This window comes from Lutra lutra, chromosome 14 (genome assembly GCF_902655055.1).
Source record: "Lutra lutra chromosome 14, mLutLut1.2, whole genome shotgun sequence".
Classification (NCBI taxonomy): Eukaryota; Metazoa; Chordata; class Mammalia; order Carnivora; family Mustelidae; genus Lutra; species Lutra lutra.
The window spans coordinates 84,025,514-84,047,568 of NC_062291.1; the positions used below are offsets into that span (position 1 = coordinate 84,025,514).

General features: G+C 50.0%; 1 protein-coding gene across 3 annotated transcripts in view; it reads left to right on the top strand.

The window, feature by feature from the left end:
* Positions 1 to 22,055, top strand: part of DOCK1 (dedicator of cytokinesis 1) — a 509,676-nt gene that overhangs the window by 381,954 nt on the left and 105,667 nt on the right. Inside the window, exon 30 of one of the 3 annotated variants that reach the window (XM_047703535.1) lies at positions 8,677 to 8,818. The exons of the other annotated variants lie outside the window; for them this stretch is intronic. Within the exon in view, the coding sequence (XP_047559491.1) occupies positions 8,677 to 8,803 (127 nt within the window). The 3' untranslated portion in view covers positions 8,804 to 8,818. Of the gene's footprint in view, positions 1 to 8,676; positions 8,819 to 22,055 lie in introns of those variants that run through there. 3 annotated transcript variants of the gene reach the window in all.

Sequence of the window (22,055 nt, forward strand, 5' to 3'; positions counted from 1 at the left end):
GCTGCTAGAACACATCACTACAATCTCTTAATGCCCCAAACTAGGAGGCTGATTTATCTCCTGTTCTGTCTTATTAGATGGCAATCGGACAAAGAGAAATAAAGGGACAAGCAGAGCCAATGGCAGAAAATTAATCTGAAACGAGCGTGATTCAGAACAACACCCTGTTCGAGTCAAGCTTGGACATAGTGCTCCTAGAGTACATTTTATTTCTTGTGGTCACAAATACGGCGGAATGGGCATAAGAGTGGGCCAGGAAGCCCTCTCCCCCGTGCTTCCCAGACTTTCTTGTACACAGGACTCCCCTGACGATCTTACTAAAATGCAGATTCAAATCAAGAAGATCTGGGAAGGGGCCTTGCACTCTGCCTTTCCAGCAGGTTCCCAGGTGCTTTGAAGGCAGCGCTGCTTGGGGCCACAGTGGGAGCGGTGTGCTCCTGACCTTCCTGTGCTGATAGCAAGCCAGCTGGCTGTCATCCTGTTCAGGGCATCCTCCCTGTGCACATGCGGGGAGCAGGGAGCACCCTCCTCCCGCGGTCGGCACGCTCGGTCCAGCGGGTTTGCCCTTCCTCCTGGAGACGGGCTTCCTACGTCCCTTCAGTGAGGTCCATTCCCGTCCTGTGTCCTCCCCAGTGAAGGGAAAGAGGGTTCCCCGCCTATCACAGAGCAGCCCAGGATTTACTTCAGGGATTTCAAGTATCGCCTTCCAATCTCCCTCAGGCCTGAGTCAGCCTTGCTCCTGTCCTTGGGGTCCCCGGGCCTCATTTTAATCACTCTAGACGAGATGGTCTTGGTTTTCTCTGGATATCTGGACCGGCCTTACCGTTTTACAGTTTGCGATGAGTGTGCAATCTTGTTTAATCTTGCCTGGTGCTTCTGGTACCCGCAGCAGACAAGGCTTTCCTAATTTCACAGTGCGAAAAAGATGCCAGTTCACCTGCTGTTCACTCGCCTAGAGAAGGAGCCAGTGGAGGTCGGCTGTCATGGGCCTTTTGATTCTGCACCAAAATCCATGGCTGAAAAGAACAAAGGAAGGTGCTGAGCCTTTCCTGTATCATAAGCACGTTGACTCTGTGTGTTTTTTTGTTTTTGCTTTTTAAGAGAGAGAGGAAGCAAGGAGGGGCAGAGGGAAGGGAAGAGAGAAAGTCCCAAGCAGGCTCTATGCCCAGCATGGAGCGACCCAGGGTTTGATCTCACGACCCCAAGATCACGACCTGAGCCGAAATCAAGAGTCGGATGCTTAACTGACTGAGCCACCCAGGATGCCCCCAACTGTGTGTTTTTTAATTAAAAAAAAAATAAATTTTTAATTGTGACACAATACCTAGGACATAAAATGCCCCATCTGAAACATTTTTAAGTGCACAGTTCACTCGTGTTAAGAATATTAGCATTGTCGGGACGCCTGGGTGGCTCAGTTGGTTAAGCAGCTGCCTTCGGCTCAGGTCATGATCCCAGCGTCCTGGGATCGAGTCCCGCATCCGGCTCCTTGCTCGTCAGGGAGCCTGCTTCTCCCTCTGCCTCTGCCTGCCATTCTGTCTGCCTGTGCTCGCTCTCTCTCCCTCGCTCTCTCTGACAAATAAATAAATAAAATCTTTAAAAAAAAAAAAAAAAAAAGAATATTAGCATTGTCGTGCCAAAGCTTTTTTTATCTTATAAAACTGAAACTTTTTCCCCATTAAACACTAATTCCCCATTTTCTTCTCTCCCTAGCCCCTGTTATCTACCATCCTACTTTCTTTTTCTATGAATTCAGCTACTCTTGATATCTCATCTAAGTGGAATCCTGCAGTATCTGTCCTTTTGTGACCGGCTCATTTTGCGGAGTGTACTGTCCCCAGGTTTAAGCATATTGGAGCAGGAGTCAGCGTTTCCTTCCTCTTGGAGACTGAATCATAGTCCATTGTGCGGATAGACCCTATTTTGTCTAACCATCCCGCCGTGGATGGACCCTTGGGTTGCTTGCGTATTTTGTCTATCATGAATAATACTGCTGTGAACAGGAGTGTGCCAATACTGTTTGTGACCCTGCTGTTTAATTTTGAGAGGTATATCCCCAGAAGTATATCCCCAGATACTCTTTATAAGGTATATAAGATACACCTTCCCCAGAAGGTATATCCCCAGAAGTGAGGCTGCTGAAAGGTAGAATGGTCATTCTATTTTTAAGTTTTTGAGGAACAGCCCTTGTGTTTTTCGTAGCACCTGTGACATTTATATCCCCACCAATGGTGCAAAGAGATTGCAATTTTTCTACAAGTGCTCACTAACACTTGTTTTATTCCCTGTCCCCTGTTTTTATAGTAGACATCCTTATGGGCATGAGGCGTGTTTTGTTGTTTTTTATTTAAATATATTGGCGTCCCATTATAATCCTCATGCAACGCCTCAGACTGTGTTCATTTTACAGATCAGGACTCTCTGAGGTGCTAACAAATGTGTCCAAGGGACAGAAGCAGGGATGGGTGGGAATGGAGCTGCACCGCGGGTCCCTGTCCTTCTCCCCGTGGAGCATGCTGGCAGTGCTAGCCCCAGAAGGCCACCACGCCTCAAATGGCCAAACAGGGCAGTCATCTATTGACTGCCCATGTCTGATTTTTTTTGGAGTCAAGATAGTGACCAACGATGTTTCCGAAATCCCTGATAAGTTTCCAGAGACTTTATCAAGTGGAGTATCTCCTCCTGGAGTCAATGAGCTCGTTTTTCCTTGTCTGATGTTGTTGTGAGTTTGCTTAGGACCTAGTCATACCCCTCCAGAGGTCTCGATGCATGCCCCCCCCCGCCCTTTCCAGCCTCCACTGCTCCGTCTCTCACCTCCCTTCCCCCACCTCACTCAGCTCTCTGGACCCCGTTGCTCTCTAGCTTCCCTCCGGAGATGCCGGCCCGAGCTCCTTCTTGCGACCATTCATCTGTGGGCGGAGGGATCCAATCTAGACCTGAATGGCCTGCCTGGCCACGCCGGGGACTCAGCTCCCACAGGCTCCCACTGTGCAGTTCTGACTTTGCACATGCTTGCACTCGATCCGTGTGTGTGTGTGATTTTTGTATAGTGGCTCCCTGTGATGTATGCAGTTGATTTGTTTAGTGAAGACTTTCTGTGTGCAACAGATTTTATGTGGTAGTTTTTGGAGCCTTGCACCCTTTCAGGACCGAACGACTTTTCATGCCCACAGATACTGAAACCGGAAACGTCTCTCTGGACTTGGGGGTATCTTGCATGCACCTGCTTTATTCTGTGGCTGATGAGTCTGCTCGCGACCCGGAATTCCTTCAGGGACCTGGGTTACCGTACTGATGACTGTTTTTAGCAGAACCTAAAAACAAGACAGGGCAGGCCACCGAAATTCTTTCCTTTGGAGTGGGAATGTGTAGAGTTGGTGAGATTGTGGGGACGTCTGTGTGTTTGCTTCGATGCACCATTTTTCTCATGATGTGGTAAAGAAAGGAAAGAAAGAATAACAAAGGGCCAAAGCCAACAGCCACTTGGAAATGAACGATGGTTCCATGGGGTGGGTTCTGGGCGAGCTGTGGGTAAGCTTTACCTGCTAATTTCTTTCTTTTTTAAAAATTTTATTTTATTTATTTATCTGTCAGAGAGAGAGCACAAGCAAGGGGAGTGGCAGGCGGGAGGAGAAGCAGGCCCGCTGCTGAGCAGGGAGCCCAGTGCGGGACTCAGCCTCAGGACCCTGGGTTCATGACTGAGCTGAAGGCAGGTGTTCAACTGACTGAGCTTCCCAGTGTCCCTACCTATAATTTCTTCCTTCCTTCCTTCCTTCCTTCCTTCCTTCCTTCCTTCCTTCCTTCCTTCTTTCCTTCCTTCCTTCCTTCCTTCCTTCCTTTAAGATTTTATTTATTTATTTGAGGGAGAGAATGAGAGAGGAGAGTGAGCATGAGATGGAGGAGGGTCAAAGGGAGAAGCAGAGTCCTTGCTGAGCAGGGAGCCCGATGCAGGACCCGATCCCAGGACTCCAGGATCATGACATGAGCCAAAGGCAGACTCAACTGACTGAGCCCCCCAGGCGCCCATTACCTGATAATTTGGGAGAGGAGTATCACATTGGTCTTGGGGAAAGTCCGAAATTACTTAGCAACTTCCGTTATAAATGGGTTTCGTTCAGCTGTGAGTTATTTTGAATGTTCTCTGGCTCCAAAGCTGCCATCTCTGTAAGGAATTTTGAGTACGTGTGTATATAGGCAAAGCCACACGTTTTGTGGTCTCTGTTAGGTTTCTGTTGAAAACTAGGAATCATGATGTGACTAAATCCCCTTGCTCTCAAACTGAGAGGGGCCCACCTGGGCCACAGAAGCATATGAGAGAGGCTGGTATTCACAGTCTCCCCAGGTTCCTCTTAGAAATGGCTGTAAGGGCAGGAATCTTGTCTCTCTGTCTCATGTGGAAGTTCCTTTATGTGTGAGCCCCAGCCCGGCTCCCCCTAGGACTGGCCGACGGGCTCAGCATCGGCATTTACTAGCACACACACCGTAGGGCTGTGTGGTGTTTACAAAGCATGCATTGTGTCTCTGCTTTGTGCGCTGGGGATTCAGAGATGGCCTAGTTGGGTTCTACCTTCAAAACACTTGCTGTTCAGATGGGCAGATGAACATAGGTAAAGAGTGTAGACAGTTGTGGTTGTGAAACAGTGACGACATAGGATGTGAGCGGTGCCAGCCAAGTCGCAAGTCCCCTGGTCCCCCCAGGCTGGTCACGGGCTAGCTCCTTTTCCCAAACACCCCTTGGGGTTATCCGGATGGCACAGTGGAGAGCTGCCCTCCCCTCCATGAGAGGAATGGAGTAAGTTGGTGTGGAATGTTGGCAAGGAAAAATAACATACACATACACATAGGTATAGCAGGGGAAACCTGTCCATAGTCTCTAAAAATAGATGTGGAAGGGTCCTCGGGAATGAACCTGTTATGGGATGAATTATGTGCTCTCCTCCCAAATTCCTTTGTTGAAATCCTCATCCCCAGTAACTCCAGAATGTGACTGTATTTGGACATAAGGCCTTTATAATGATAATTAAAGTTAGAACGAGATCATTAGAATGAACCCTCTTACTTAGAATTTGGGGGAAAAGCAAATGACAGACTCTCCTGATCCCACGGTAGAACTCCACAATACTGGTTAGAAGGTGGGAGGTACTATGGGATTCTTGTTTTTGGAACTCCACATCATGTTGAGAGAAAGGAAAAGCCATTTGTGTTCTGTTTGGTTTTGTTTTTTGATTCATTTTGAATAGAGCACTAAAACCAAAAAGCTTTGTTTCCTTTCTTATCTCTTTTTTATATTTGGAAGTACTATGTCTGCGTTATTATTTTTGTGACACCTCGGGCCTTTTTTTTTGGACTATGGGTGATTTGAGCCGAGAAAGATGACTTTTAGCTTCAAAGGACAATGGTAACAAGATAACTGAGGGTGAGCCTGGGACATAGCATCATCCTCCAGAGAAGCCAAAGCAGAAGTGGGGAGCCGCTCTCCGGCCGCAGCTCACCCCTGCCCCAGCCCTGCTCCTGTGCACCTGTGCGGCTCATGTGCGGAAGGACTTGGAAATAGCTACCCTCCAGCCCCATGGCCCCCTGGCCAAGAGCAGAGACCCCTGCCCACCCCCAGCTAGGCCATGAGAAACACATCAGCATGGAGCATAGAAATTCCCCTTAAATAAGGAAACGTTGCACTTCAATCTTGTTCACTGCTGTCATTAGCTAAAATGAGCCGATGCTTCTGTGTACATTCTTGTATCCTTTCCTGGATGATTTCCCAACATTTGACAGACCTTAGTAAAGCTATTTTGAGACTTTGCTGACAGTTTTTCTGGGCCCACACTATGTATTTCAGCCATTTCAGTCTTAACTCTGTGACCTCATTAAATGTGTATTTTTGTATAAGCCTGTGGGTACGGGTGCCGTAACACGCGCTGAGTTCTTAGTCAAGAATCCCAAGTTAAAAACAGCCCTGCTCTTTTTCTGAGCTCTCTGTGTGTCCACGTTTCGGCCAGGAGAGAAAGGCTTCGTCCACTATAGCCTTTTACAAGAAAAGAAGCATTAAAACGTGTTGTTTTTTTTCCTCGAAAATTTCGTATAACGTGGCATCTTTTGATTTGTTGAAGTCATGCAGACTTTCCACTCTTGAGTTGCTTGATGTGTTCACAGGGGTGTTCTCAAACATCCAGCCCCGACCCAGGTGTCCTGCTGCACACACAGGGCACAGCTCCTCTGATCACCTGCCGTGACGAATGATTAAGGAATTGACGGAGCCATACTGAGAGCACATGTGGCCAGAGCAGGTGCTGTGGGTTCTAGATCTGATCCACTCACTGGTCCTCTCAGGAAGGTCATTCACTAGCGTCTCCTCATGCTGCGGCTTCCTGGAGCCATCTCATGGGGTTCGGTCGGTGGAGGGAATGAATTTGGCAGGCCTTGGAAATCTTCCACTAAGCCTTGAAAACTTTGGAACATGCCTGCATATTCGGGGCTCACATGCAGCTGGGGGTGCCTTTCCTGCTTTGTGTGTTACCAGAGGACCCTGAGAGTTCTTCTGTGGACACCCCAAAGTGTCCACCTTGCTGGGATGGACTCAGTGGTCACTATGAGGGGAACAGGCTGCTATTCCAGCCCCCCTCCGCTCGGCCTTGGCTGTGCTCAAGTGGACTTCGAGCCGGTAGACTGAAGGCAGCAGAGTGTCTTGTGTGCCGTGTGACTGGGCCACAGACCCTGCTCAGTGGTTACTCACCTTCCCTTTTCCCACCTTAATGTAGAAATGTATATAAGGACACAACTGGAAAGTGATGTGCTCCATGCAACGACTTTCGGATTTCAAGTGAATGAGCTTAGAGATCATTTTTGTGGCAATGCTTGTTTATTCTTGTTCGGTTCGAGGGTTCACTGCATGCCTACTAAGGGCCATGCGGCGTGCTAGCTCTTGGGGGTAAACGTGAGCAAAAGCAGATGCGGAGTCTGCTGTCAGGGAGCCGAGAATCCCAGGGGAGATGTGGGACATTGCTCAGACTGCCAAAGGAGAAGACCTAGACTGACAGAGGCGACCCTCGCACTCTGACCGGGAGGCACATGGATCCGTGCAGCGTGTCATGAGGGACGAGTGGGTCTGCGAAGGCTCGAAACGGAAGCAGTGGAAGATGTTGGCCAGGAGTTTCAAGGCAAGAAGCGGAAGCCCTGCAGGGAGAGGGAACAGCATTTGCGAAGTCCCTGCAAATGGGAAGCACTTAATAAAGGTCAGTGGGGCCTAGCACTGTGTTCAGCCTACGAGTTGAGGTCACAGATCAAGCCCCAAGGCCTCCTTCGACAAACACCTTCCCTCCCTACACTTTCCAGCTGGAATGAAATTTACCGTGCTTTGGACTCAAGATGGTGGCATCATTGCAGTTCAGAAGGTGTGACTACATACCTATGTTTGTGCCGGGCCCTTTGTAGACATGGGCATCTAATGCTCAATGTTCCCTTCGTGGAGGTGGCCTGCTGCTTGGGCAAGGGCTCAGACGATCACCTAGCAAGCAGATGACGAGACCGCGCAGTGTCAATGATAGGGAAACAGACATGGCCAGGGCTGGGGAGCACTTGGTGGCTGTGTTGCTCCTGGCAGGGAGGTCGGGATAGCTTCCTGGGAGGAAGGGAATGGGCTCTCATCCACCAGGGACTGGGGTGCTGCCGCAGCCTTGCCAGGGGTTCCCCTCTCGGGCTTGCTCCCACCTGCCTCCTCTCCACCCACAAAACTGAAGCTTCCCCAAGGACAATGGAGGGGAGGGAAGGAGAACTAAGAAACAAAACGGGATAAAACTGACAGAGATCACCAAAAGCATGTGGCGCGAACACTGATCACATCAGTAGGAAAATTGTTTCCATCCCTGATTTGCTTTTCCTTTAAATAGGACATTCAGTCATAGCTTCACCATAAAATTGATTTATTGTGTGGAAATAATTTCCGTAGCAGGGGAACTAATTTGATTGTGTAGCATAAAGAAAATGTATGTGGGACAATAGGGAAGAATAGAGCCAAAATGAATCCAATATATTTTAATCTCCGCAATACAGATTATATTTTCAATTAAGAAGTTCAACTTGTGTGTGTTCTGCTGGCGGGAGCTTCCCGGAGCACTTTCTGTGTGTGTTTATGGGGAATAAATCGCTTAGCGTTAAGAAGGTAGACGATCATTAGCCCATGATCACCCAATTGCTTCCGCTAATAGCAAAGTCAATGTGTACCATCGCCAGGCCACATTTCGGTGGTAAAAAGTGGAGTAGTGTGGAAAATGAAACTGTGGTGTTGCTGAATGTGACACAGCTCGGCAGAACAAAGGGATCCTCCCTCCCGTCCCCTTCAGCCCAAGCAATGCTTGGGTCCCTATAATCCTGGTCGGGTGGGCAGGCGGCCTTCAGATCATCACTACCAGGCTCTCCGGAGCAGAGCAGAGCATGGCCTTGGGTCTGCACAACTTTATTAATTACGTCTAAGCAACATGGACTTGGGAGCAGACAGACTCTCGTCTTGGCTCCATGGCTTGCTTGGTTCCTCTCTGCCCTTGGTGTTGCTTCCCACCTCCCAGCTCTGGGGGCTCCTCAGCGAAGGGGATGTGAGGGTACTAGCCTGTCCCCTTTTCTCGGGTCTCATTTAATCTGAAGTCAAACCCACGAGGTAGAGCCATAGTCATTCCTGTTTTACAGGCGGTGGAGTCGGGCCTTTTGTTCAAGAGTAGACGAGCCGGCAGCCAGCAGCCTTCCGCGCCTTGCCCGTGCTCCCAGTTCCTCGTCAGTTCCCGTCTGCTTCTGCCTCCCGGTAGCCATCTGCTGAGCCAGAGGGTTCTGGGGCCTGCCCCTGCAGACCCGCACTTTGACGGACCACCTCCCCTCTTTAGCACAGATACATAGGATTAGGAGAAGTGCAGGGAAGAAATAAAGGGGTCATTTAAACAGAGAGAGAGAGGGAATCTGGCAGGAAGAGCAGAGGCAGATGTGGAGTTCGTGGGTTTTTTGTTTTGTTTTGTTTTGTTTTGTTTTTAATCTATTTCGAGCCTTTCCAGAAGGCTGGCTGGGAAGGCTGGGGCTGTGGACACACAGGGGCTGGTGCAGCCAGAGCACAGTTGTGTAAGTGGCGCGAGATGCCCAAGGCTCCCTCCTGCATGGCCACGTGGCTGCGTTCACATCGGGTTGGATAGCATCAAATCAGACACCATGGAGCGGGATGAAGGACGGGAAACAAGGTCAGAGCCACCGAGTGAGGCTAGGGGTGTGAACTAGAGGCAAAATGAGGAATGAACTCAAGGTGGAGGGTGTGAGCAGCAGGTGTAAGGAGTCCGACATCAGGACGTACACGTGAAGCTCAGCCAAAGGGAGGAGGACAAAGATGTCAGGTGCCAGGTGCAAACTCTGGCCTCCTGAGTGCCTTTGGGCATTCATTTGTTCTGGGAATGTTCATGGAGCAGCCCCTGCTGGGATGGAAGTGAGTCAGCCCCAGGCCCAGCCCATAGGAGCCCTGCTCCTCTCCCCTCTTTTCCTCTCCCTCTATTCCCCTCCCCTCCCAGTCCTTCCCCTTGTCACCTGTCTCCCATCCTCTCCCCTCACCTCTCTTCCTCCTACCCCTCCTTATCCCTCCCCTTCCTCTCCCCCCTCCCCACCCCTTCCTTCCCTGCCCTCTTCCCTCTTCTGCCCTCCCCTCCCTTCTCCTCCATGCCCTCCCAACCTCTTCTGTCCTCTTTCTCCTCCAGTCTTCCTCACACATTCGCCTCCCTCACAAGTTCATCCTTTTCTGCCCAGAATAACTGCTGGGGTTCCCCAAGTCTCTATGCTTGGCCTTCCTTTCTTTCTTTCTTTCTTTTTTTTTTTCCCCTGCTTATTCTAACATCTCTCTTCCTTGGACTCTCATCCATCCTCCAGGATTTGTTTATATGTGGGCTCAGATCCTGTTCCAAATATACATCCCCCCTTTGACCTTTTCTCTGATCCCAGACCTTGCTGACATTTGGGGGACCAAAGCCTGAAGCCAGGGTCTAACTCCTGCAGGGGCCCTCTGAGCGCAGTGCACACCTCCCTAAACACCGCGGACATGGCGCCCACCTCCATCTTGGTGCCCTGTGTCGTTGTACTCCCCGACCCCACATCCAGCCCATCACCCCTTCCTGACCCGCTCAGGCCCAGCACAGTGTGGGCGCTCAGTCCTGATAAAGAATGAGGGGGTGAGAGCGGGACAGTGGGAAGTGGGCCCAAGCATAGTTTTCTAAGCCGTGGGTTGGCAAAGCATCATCTCTGGGCCAGAGCGGTCCTGCCACTGGTGGTGGTGGTTGTTTGCGACTCACAAGCTTAGTTGTTACATTTTTAAATGGTTGAAAACAAAAAGTCAAAGGAAGAATGCTATTTCATGATACATACAAATTATATGGAGGTCAGATTTCAGTGTCCATAAATAAAGTTTTATTGGCACCTAGCCATTTCCCTGCTCATTTGATTTTTGCCTTTGGTTCTTTTTGCTAAAACAGCAGACTCAGATAATTGCAGTCAAGACCATATGGCCCGCAAAACCTAACTTATTTACTGTTTGCTCTCAACTGAACAAGGTTGCTGATCCCTGGACCGAACCGTTTAGCGTGTAACATGCCGGGTCAATAACGGGCACAGTTATTCACATGCTGTCCACAATGATTAATCTTTAAAAAAAAATCAATAATCAATAATTCTGATATTAACCAGGGACCTATTATGTAGGAGGTGGGATGAAGGACCCAGAAAGTGACTTCCATGTGGATTCTGGCTTCTGGGAGATAGGACCGTTACCATGGAAGGGAGAGTGAAAAATACCAGCCTTGGGAAGTAATGCATGTGGCGGCAGCAGGAGCGATACGCCGTATTGATACACTGGATCAATGCAGGTTGCGGTTGCCAGGTTCTTTGATTATCTCAGTGCGGGAGGCAGAATGTGATTTCCCCAGAGGTGTCCGGATCCTCACCCCTGGATCCTGGGACTGCGTCGTGCTACATGGCGAGGGGCTGTTCATTACAGATGCAGATGGATGTGAGAAGCCAGGAAAGGCAAAAAGATGGAAGCCTCTGGAACCTTCCCTAGAGCCTCCAGAAAGCGTGCAGCTCTTCTCACCCTTGAACTTCAGCCCAGGGAGACCCGTTCTGGACATCTGGCCACCAGAGCTGTAAGATCATGCATTTGGGTTGTTTTAAGCCGCTGAGTTATAGTAACGTGAACACTCAGGAATATTACATTTGAATTTCCTACTTAAAAACAAATGAAGTGCCGGGACTCCTTCTGGTCTCCCTTCTGTCGATCACACGTTGGCTTGGCTCTCCCTGTCCTTGGCCTTCCCTCTTTCCAACCTGGGTTAGGCAGGGGTCCGGGATTCCAGGTGCTGGCTGTCTGTGGCCCGGACAAGAAAATCAGCACAAAGCTGGAGGGCTGCAGAGTCCCCTTGTTGTGACTTGACATTGGTGAACTTTGTTCTAAGGGGCAGTTTATAAAGATTTTCTTTGTCTCAGTGTAAAAAGTCATTAGGCTCGTTGCAGTTCTAATGGTTCTTAACACCGTGGGCAGGTGGGACCACTCGGTGTTTATTCTGCTGTCCCCCCAGTTCTGGAAAAGGCTCTGCTCCTCTCTGTGGAGCTCCCTGGCCCCCTGGGGCCCTCCTCTGTCTCCATTGGCAGTGTCCTGCCCATGGCCCCAGGGAAGGGTCTGTTAGAGCCCGTGCTCCAGCCCTTGATGAGAGCTTCCCTGGTGCCCTTCACAGCCCATGTCTCAAATTCTGGGTGCTCCACATGTCATCGGGTCACCCCATGTCACAGCCCCAGGAATCCCAAAGACTAATCCAATGGAACACTTAACTTATAGGGTGAACAGCAGGCACTTCCATAGGTAGAAGATCCCGCTTTCCCAAGTCCCTTTGCTGCAAGCCTGTGGGCATAAACAGTGCAGGGAGTGGGGGGAGACACGGTGTCCACGCAGGCTTTCCTGATAGCCTTCTGGAGCTGGGCAGCGCACCCCACGCACAGCTCACCTGGACAGCAGCGGCTGCACCCAGGGCTAAGCTGTGTGCTGCTGCTTCGTGTGATGGGCCGCTCCTGTGTCCTGGGAAGACTGGAGGCATGACCTTGGTCTGCAGCCACTCTGCCAAATGAGTGTGACGGTGCCCGGAGGTGTCCGCTGCCATGAGCGCTCTTGCCCCTCACCCGCTTCCCTGGCCTCCCCACAAGGTCCCCCGCGGTGGGGGTGTCTCGTGCGTGGATGCTTGGGGCTGGAGCGATGTGCCCGTAGTTCCTCGGCCCGTCATGCACGCGCGACAGCAGCTGCTTGCACTGGCTTACCCGCCGTATCTTCCCTCACCCACTTTGTGATCTCTAGAAGGTGTTCCCGTGGTGACCCCGGGCAGCTCAGCCAGATTTCGGGGGGCTTCTGGGTGAGGGTCCCTGGATCTGGACACCTGCCGCCACCCTCACACCTTGTGGCCGGCGTGCCTTGCCTGGGGACAAGGACGGGCAGCAGCTTGGTTTTTGCCTGCTGCTCTGTGCCTTCCAGTGGGGCCGCCAGAGCCAGCCTCCCGCATCCTTCGAATGCCACCTGTCTGATGCAGAGAGCAAATGGGGGCGCGTGGGTGCCCGTCACCTGCCAGGCCCCTGCCAGCGTTGCTTGAGGAGCCCACTCCCCTGTGCTTGTGCCTGGTGGGCAGGAGCCTGTTCTTCCCCTCCCGTGCATTTCAGTACTCAGCCCGTGTCCACTGTTTCCCTTGCTGCTGGGTGGTGTCAAGGTCAATTGTGAAGTCAGCCACTGCGCGTCTGGCTCCCGAGCAGTCCCTCCAAGGCTAGGTGTTGCAGCAGAGGTGAAGGGAGCTGCTCATATGAAGCTGCTTCTTGGTTCTTGAGGAGGCGGGAGGGTGTCCTTGGCTCTCCCCAACTTTATCCTGTGTTGTCACGGGATCTGGAAACAGCGGAAAACAAAGGTCCTCAAGGCCATCGAGAAGTGTAATGTAGATGCTGAGAGTAGACCCTTGTGGGAAGGGAAATCGCCTTTTGATGCCTTCAGCCCATGATTCTGAAATGACAAAGGGACGGGCTGAGCAGAAATAACCCATCTCAGATTCAGTTGACAAGCTAGCACCAGCCACATCTCCTGGGAGATGGGAGGCGGCCCTGTCACCTGCCTGTCATCTCATATCGCCCTTGATTGGGCACTCACTGAGCAGCACGCCGATATTAGAATTCAGAAGTGCCCGGAAGGTTGATTTCCTAAGGGGCAGCTTGAGAAGATGCACCTGTCTGGCCCCCAGCTGAGGCGATGTGTACACCTCTTGTCCTGCGCATAGCCCATTTTATAGATGTGGCGGCTCAAGTCCAGTCCAGCCCCAAGACACACCTCTGTAAGGGGCCAAGCCACACTGTTAGGAACTGACCCAAGGCTAGTCTTAGTGTTGTTTTGGGTTTTTACTTTTTCTTTTTCTTTAGATATTGTTAGTCGTTCCTCATTAAAAATGGGAAAGTTACCTGTTCTCTTTACTACCAGCTTATAATGAAGGCAAGTCTCAGGCCAAAGGCAGCCACACAGACAGTTAAAAGATGCTTCTTCACCAACTGGTACAATCATGAAGCCCCAGTTCCCTGTAATTTTCGGTGCTGAGCAAGTATTCTGGAGGCAAAATTCACTGAAGCTTGTAGTCATCATCCAGCCACTAGGGTCCTCAAACCAGTGACAGGAACTAGAACACAGGCTCCAGCTTTAGGCCCTGTCCCTTGAGTCCAGGCTTCTTAGAACTGTAGGGGAGAGGCCCTAACATATTTCAGTTTGTCCACATACCTTACATGGCTGGTTTTAAGTGGGAGAGCCCATTTCTGTTACCCATTATACTCATTAAGAAGGCCCAAATTTGGGGCGCCCGGGTGGCTCAGTGGGTTAAAGCCTCTGCCTTCAGCTCAGGTCATGATCTCAGGGTCCTGGGATCGAGCCCCTCATCAGGCTCTCTGCTCAGCAGGGAGCCTGCTTCCTCCTCTCTCTGCCTAACTCTCTGCCTACTTGTGGTCTCTCTCTCTGTGTCAAGTAAATAAAATATTTCAAAAAAAAAAAAAAAAAAAGGCCCAAATTTCACAAAAGGGTAATTTCTAACCATTATTATTCTCGTGTTTCTGCTTTTGATCAAGATAAGGAGAGCCAAATCACTCCTGTGGAAAGTGGTTTTCCTATGGAGGGTTAGGCCAGCCGATGACTACACTGTATCGCTTAAGCTTATGCTTGCTGTTGAAGTGCTTGAGAGTGATTTGCAGGCCTCCTAACCCTTGGTGCTCACCATTTGCAGGAGCTGTTCTAGATGCTGCACACATTTCATCTCACTGAATCTTTACCACCAAACCAGTAAATGTACTCTTAATACCCATTTCACAGATGGAGGAAATGTGGAAACCCGCTCAAGGTCTCCAGAGCTGGTCAGTGGTAGAGCCTAGATTTCTTCTCAGGCTTTTCATTCCTGTAGCCCCTGCTGTCTGCGCATACTCAGCTGCCTCCAACACCGAATGCGGCTGGAATCCCAGCCTTCCAGTTGTCACTCCGGGGCTTCTGTTGTGGGGAAAGTGCAGGGTTGCTTGATAACTTTGGCCAAGGTCTTGGAGATGCTGACTTTTATATCCAGGAAAGAACAAACAAGATCAAATGGCCTTAGTAGTGAAAGGAATAGATTTTAATTTAAAAAGTAGGGAAGGGAAGGGTTAATTAGAGAACCTGTTCTTAGAGGTAAGACTAGGTAGTGATATCTGTTCTCCTTGAATATTATTTGACTGAGTAATAGACCACATTCTCGTCTTGGTGGGCCGTGCCTTCTGTGTTGCAGCATATAAACAAATGCGTGTGACTGTGTACTAATAAAACTTTATTTGCAGAAACAGGCAGCGGGCCAGACTTGGCCCAGAGGCTATAGTTTGCTCATCTCTGAGATAGAGTGCTGTTGAACGTTGGGTAGGATCCTGTTCAATTTTATGTGTCCCTGTTTGGGGTTATAACACAGGTGTGGAAGATGTGGTTTCATTATTTAGTGTGCAGGACCACACTCCGCTCGGTAAAGAGACAGCCTCGTCTCTTTCGTGTGGATCAGAGGAATTATGTAAATGTGAAGGACTATTTAGGTGCATATTAGGGACTGTATGGGGAAGAAAATCATTATTGGGTTCTTGAGCCCTTCGCAGTCTGAGCTGCTGCACTGAATCTGGTAGACAGATGAGCTTGGCATCCGATGACATCACGGGCTTGAATAAGGTTATACCTGTTAATAGAAAGTGTCACTCAGTGGATTGCAGACAAGTGGCCTCCTGAAACAGCACTTCATTCTCACAAGACCTGGTTCAGGTTTGTATTTCTAGCTCTGTCTTCTACCCTCCCCTTCCCTATAAGTCTTTCACCTTGTCACAAATACTCAGAACAACACAGGGGCCAACGAAGGCAAGAATTACGTGATGACAGGCTGTCCTTCTGGGCTTAGTCTCAGGCTGCAAGAAAATGGGAGTAAAGGACCCAGAAAAACCAGTCTGATTCTGAGGTTTGTGGCTCCAAGGGATCAGTGAGGGTCTCCAGGGCCCTTGTCCTTAGAGGATGTCAGTGTGGGTGGAACCATGAATAGCACGTCTTATTCGTCCTATGATTTTGTTATGGACAAAGGGGTCCTGCAGATATCATTAACAGTAATAATTAGCCTTAGATAGGAGTTATCCTGGAGGGCCTTGTGTAATCATGAGAGCTCTTTGAAAAGAAAGAGTCTCTCTGGCTTGCAATAAAAGAAGGAAGCAAGGGACTGGAAGCAGGAGAAGCATACCACATGCCCTTGCTGATTTGAAGATGGAGGGACCGTGGAAGAAGGGATGCAGGCAGGCCCTAAGAGCAGACAGTGGATCCCAGCTGAGAGTCAGCGAGGAAACAAGGAGCTCGCACGCACAGGGACCTCAGACCACAAGGATGGCTTCTGCCTGCAACCTGGATGAGCTGGGGAGACAGGAGCCGTGGATCAGAACGCAGCCTGGTCCACACCTTCACCTGGGCCCTCTGTGAGCTTTAGCAGAAGACCCTGCTGACCCTCAAGGGAGTTCTGACCCACAGAACAGTGAGATAATTCCTGGGCATTGTTTTAAGCCACCAGGTTTGTGGTCATTTGTTACGCACAGAAGAAAACCTTCTAAGATGGTGGCCTTCCCCATAGGAGGCTCCTGTCGCGCTGGGAGCCGGGGGTGAGCTACAGTCCAGCGGTGACACCTATCTCTGGTACTGTTTAGAAAACGGTCTCAGGATCTGAGCACAGACCTCACCAGGTCACCCATCTCTATCCATCTGGGGAAGTTAACCCCTTCCGTCAAAGTCTCAGAGCTACTCTCCGTGGACAAAGATGGTTGAAGAAATCACCATACACTCAACAGCTGAGTGGTGAGAATTCTGAGCCACAATAAAATCAAAGAACTAGAATCTCTCAGTTATAACATTTTCTCTTTTTCTAACATCTTGTCAACAGGTGAACTTTCATGAATATTGGCTCCTAATTTTTCCTGTACCTTCCTTCGGATGCCTCTTCTGAAACAAATAGGAGAAGTCGAGGCCTTCATCTCTAGTATTCTCATACTCCCCAAAGTAGCTGCCAGTCACTAAACAGCTAGTACAGCCCGGGCCCTTTACAAACACGGACTCCCTTTAGTCTCCCCTACCCACCAGGAAAAGCGAGTTCAGAGTTGTTTTTTTACTTGCCCAAGGTTGCACAGCCTGTACGTGAGAAACACAACTTGGGCACAGATCTCAAGACTCCTGCTTCTCTCCACTGCCCCACCTCCTGTGCTTTTCTCCACGGGAATACACCACAGAGAGAGGCCCAGCTGGCCTCTTGAGAAGGAAACTAAACCAGGAGTGAGTAGAAGTAGAAGTAGCCAAACACCAGCAAAGGTGGGGAAACGTGTAAAACGTCACCCACTGCCAGGTAGTCACTTTCAGAACATTCGTAGGCACCTAGGCCCCTGACAGGGCAAAAAACGTAACCCAATTTTTAGCCTATAATAAACGAGGCTAAAGCAAATTACATTCGTTTGCTAAATGATGGCAGTGCCCTTTAGCAAGTCTTGAAAACGAACCAGAATAAATTCCTCGGTATGGCTGGGATATTCCAAGCATGAAATAACTGGAAAGCATTCCCCTTTGTAATTATCCTAGATTCTCTTTAGAATTTCTGCCTTGAACCCTACAGTTGGCTCAAGGCCTCCGACCACTTAATTTTTCCCTGGGCTCACTAGATGGATTCAGTTATACTGTATTTTATTTTATACAAGATACATTGCTTGGTGCTGCAGGGAATAAAGATTCAGCACAGATGGGCCGTCAGTGGGCTCACAGTAGATCTGGGACACACCATGTCTGTGACCACTGTCGTGTGTGGAGTCAAGTGAGAAGTGACATACGGGGCCATAAAGGACTCTGGGTGGATGGTTGTTGCCATTATTATTTCTGTTTACTTATGTTTATGCTTATTTATTAACGGCCCATCTGCTCCCAGAACAGATCTGAACAATCTTATTCTTTGAGAAGCAGTGGCCAGAGTTTCTTGTTTCCAAAAACACGTGTGCGTGTGTGTGTGTGTGTGTGTGTGTGTGTGTATGTGTGTGTGAAACTGTGGAGCCGAATCACATTGATGGTAGAGTTATAGACAGAGAAATCATGGTCCCCACTGCTGCAGTTTCTGGAAATGTCTGGTTCCCTTTCCTGTTCATGTTTTCTTTCTTTTCTGTGGTAAAATATATGTGACTTAAAATTCACCATTTTAACCATTTATACAGGTACAGTTCATTGGCATTAATTACATTCACAGTGTTGTGCAACCATCACCAAACAGAAACTTCAATTCCCCATGCCTGCCCTCCCCCTCCCAACCCCATATTTGGAACTCAGAAAATACTGCAGTGACAGGTGACCTTCCACACACCCTTACGTAGGCTGCGTGGGCCTCGGCCCAAAGGACAGGGCAGTGGTGACCCCGTGCTCTGCTTGCTCTGTCCTCTTGCCCGCCTCTTGCCCATGCGGCAGATCCACCCGTGGTTCCCAAGGTCTTGGGAAATTTTTCTTGTACCCATGGCGCTCCTAAATCCATCAACACTTTATTTTGTGATGTGGACGGAAAGTCAGGAGGGTTGGAGGAAGAGGATGGTGAAAAGGAGGAGGAAATGAAAGAGTAGAGGGAAAGGATGGCTTTCTGAATTTTTAAAACTTGACCCTGAGCTAAGACTGCTGGTTTGAGACATGCTTGGTGCCCTAGAGATGTAAGTGGCAAGGCCCTGGCTGCTTTGGATTCTAAATCCCTTGTATCCCAAACTCTGCTTCGGAGCTCGAAGTAACCTCCTCCCAAGTAAACGTTCAAGGGGGTTGTCTGGGACCTTTTTGATCAACACATCTTTTCTAATGACAGAGAACCAGGTGTGAGCCCCATTCCCAACCGTCTACAGGCAAAAATTCTCCAAAACCCTGTAAAGGATGATCAGAATAGAATCACAGCTTCCCAGGGATGGCAGAATGTTCCCTCAAGAGCCAGATAACGTGGTTGGCACGACTGCTCAACACTGCTCCTGTAGGAAAACAGCCACAGAAAATCCCTAAATGAGTGGGTGTGGCTGTGTTCTAATAATACTTTATTTATAGCACCGAACACTCAGGAGGGTGGCTACCATGACCAGAAGCAAAAGCTGACAAGCGTGGCTGAGGATGTGGGAATAGCAGAATCCTTGGGGGTTGTTGGTGAAACGGCAGGTCGTGCAGCCGCTGGGGAAGACCATGTCATGGCTCCTCAGAACGTCGATAATAGAATTCCCACATGGTCTGGCAAGTCCACTTGTAGGAATACACCCCAGAGAATGGAAAGCAGGGACATGAACACATCTGTGCACCCGTGCACTCCACAGCATGATTCACAGTAGCCAGAGAGGGACGCCCCCCAAGTGTCCATCTGCGGTTGAGCAGAGAAATGAAGTGTGGTCCATCTGTACCATGGAATGTTCTTCAGTCTTTAACGGAAGGACGTTCGGACAGTGCGGCGGGACGGATGCACCCAGAGGGCCCGACACTCACTGAAATAAGCCGGTGACAACAGGACAAGTCCTGTGTGAGGTACCTAGATTAGTCTGACTCTAGACAAAGGAAGTAGAACGGAGGTTGCCAGGGCTGGGGGAGGGGAGCGTGGGGAGTTGTTGCTTTATGGGTTCAGAGCTTCTGTTGGGGAGGAGGAAAGGGTTCTGGAGGTGATGGTTCCACGGCACTGTGAATGGGCTCGATGGCAATGAAGTGTCCACTTACAAATGGTTAAGATGGTAAATTTATGTCATATGCATTTTACCAGGGTTTTTTAAAATTTTATTAAAAGAACCTTATTTGCAAAAACAGGCTGTGGGGCTTGGTTTGCTGCTTTGAAGCCTGGGACAGGGTGGGGATTGTAGCCAGTGTAAGAAACAGAGTTCCAGCCAGTGAGCTTGGTGAGAATTAGCTCAAGTGGGATGTGCATCCCAGCTGGTCTTGACGTAGAGAGACCCATACTGCACGAGTTAGGAGGGCCTTGGTGCCAGTCACGGAACACCTGCTGGGCTGCCGACACAGGACTCCATGAAAGCCTCGTGTCGTTGGTGTCAACAGCCCATTTTACATAGGTGAAGACTGAGGCTCTGGGGGCAGAGTGACCTGCTCAAAACCACGCAGCTCATTAGTGGCAGGGGTGTGTCTGAGCGCTAGGTAGCAGCGTGGGGCACTGTGTGCCCTGATGCTGGGAATGGCCCCGACACCCTTCGAAAGGCCACCCTCTCAATGGCCATGGTGTGTAAGAAGAGAGCCTCATGAGAGAGAGTGTTGTACACCCTTACTATAAAGTGCCTTAAGCATCGGAGGTCTGCAACCTGGCAAGAAGGGACTTAGGAAATATTATAATGATCACATAAGCAATCTGAAAAGGCTACTTACTGTATGACTCCAACTGTAGAATATCCTGGAGAGGGCAGAGCGGTGGAGACAGCAGAAGGACGAGCGGTGGTCAGGGGCTCAGCTGGAGGAAGGGTGGGAGAGTGCAGCTCAGAGGGTGTCCAGGGCGGTGTAGCCGCTCAGCAGGGCACCGTGATCCTGCATTACCATTGTCACACGTGTCTCCGAACCCGCAGGATGTTCACAGGAGTGTGCCCTCCCATAGACCATGGACTTGGGGCATAACTGTGACCGTGTACATTCATCCAGAGAAGGCTGTGTAGCCCCAGTGCAGGATGCTGACCAGGGGAGGCAGGGGACATCCGGGAACCTCTGTCCTCTACACTCCATTTTGCTGTGAACCTACAACCACTCTCAAGTTTTAGGCCCTTAAGGAAACACTAATAATAACAATAACATGAAAGGGTTTGGGATGGGAGAAAGACGAAACACACAGAAGGTGATAATCATTGAAGCCCAGGGAAGGGGACGTGAGTTCCTTATGGGGTCTACTATTGTACGCGCCTGGAATTTTCTGGAATATATTGTAAAAGCAAAATAATTTCCGGGATTTATTTGTATTCTGCTGACCACGTCGGCTGGGCTTCCTAAGGAAGGCTATGCAGTGTGGGCGCCGGTCATGGGTTTGGCTGAGCCTGCTGTGCCCTTCCGGGGCCAGGTGCTTCTGCCTCTTGGAGACTTTTGGGTAAAATATGAGGTAATTCATACCCCACAGGACTTGGGTGCATTAACTGGCACAGTTTTTACGAAGTGACAGAAGTTACTGGGAATATACAAGGCACTCGGTAAGTGCTCATCAGCAAAACCGCAGAGGTGAGGGGTGGCCGGGCATGGCCAAGCTGGGTGGGTCTCCGCCACCATCAGGGCTTCTCACCTTCAGCCCACTGTGGTAGCTCCTTAGCCATAGTCCTGTTTTGGTGGGACCTGGAGACAGTATGTCCCCAGAGTGGTGGGACAGGGGGCCCTGTGCCATGAATGTCTGCCCTGGAACCCACACAGCAGGGGTGTTGTGGCCTCAGCCCTGAGCGACCACTCCCTGGGAGCCCCTGCACCCCGCGAGCTGAGCCTGCTTCCACCAGGGCTGGCCAGCGTGATGGATCACAGCACTTTGGATTTTAGTTGAGTTTGACAGATGCTAAAGCCTGAAAGGAAAAAGAAATCCAGCCATCTCGACAAAAGGAAACAAACACCTCTAGTGTGTTGGGGAGACCATGGCACCTGCCTCTTTGAACTTTACTGCTCCTTCCCTGCTTGAAGTCACTGCCGTGGGCTGCACCCCAGCATTTCCAGCCTCCCACAGTCTGACCCCCGCCGACCCTTCCAGCCTCTTCCCTGGGAAGCTCTCTTGACATTGGTCTTCCCACCATCTCCCAGATCACAAATGTGAGCCGAGGTCCCAGCCAGGCTGCCTTCCGTGTTCCACTCCACACATGCAATCCCAGGGTCTTGCTAGGACGTCACTTCTTCGTGCACGTGTGGTCTTCACTGCCCGTCCGGGCTCCTAATAGAGGAAGCGGCTGCTCCCATTTGGTCGTGGCCTAGACCGAAGCCTCTGCTGGGTGTGGGCTGTGCTCACGGACCGGTCAGTGGCGATAAACCGGTCCTTCTCTCTCTGTGCCAGCTGGCCGAAGTGATGTCTCTGCATCTGCTTATCACGTCCCCCCAAGTCTTCCCTCCTTCCCAGCGTTCCTGAATTCTGCAGAAATCATTTAAAGGCATATTTAATCACTTTAAATTTTTTTCCTTTCCTCCACTCGTTTCGGGCAAAACATTTTGTTAAAAGATGGTTTTTTTTTTTTTTTTCCCCCCCCCAGAGCATCTCTTGTCTTAATGCCAGAGGTATTTAAATGCCCTCCTGGTGAACTGTACGATCTAATTACGGAACTTAAAGTGAGTTCAGGGAAGGAATGAAATATCTTACAGGTTCACTGCCTGAGAACAGGGTTTTGGGTTCCACTGGAAGTTCACTGGCTTTCTTGCTGTTTTTCCCGGTGTTGTAACGAGGCACCTCATCTTCCAGTTTTATTGGCAGCAAACACCGGGTAACAACGATGCTAGAAAAGCCCGAGGCTCCATCATGATAAAGTCA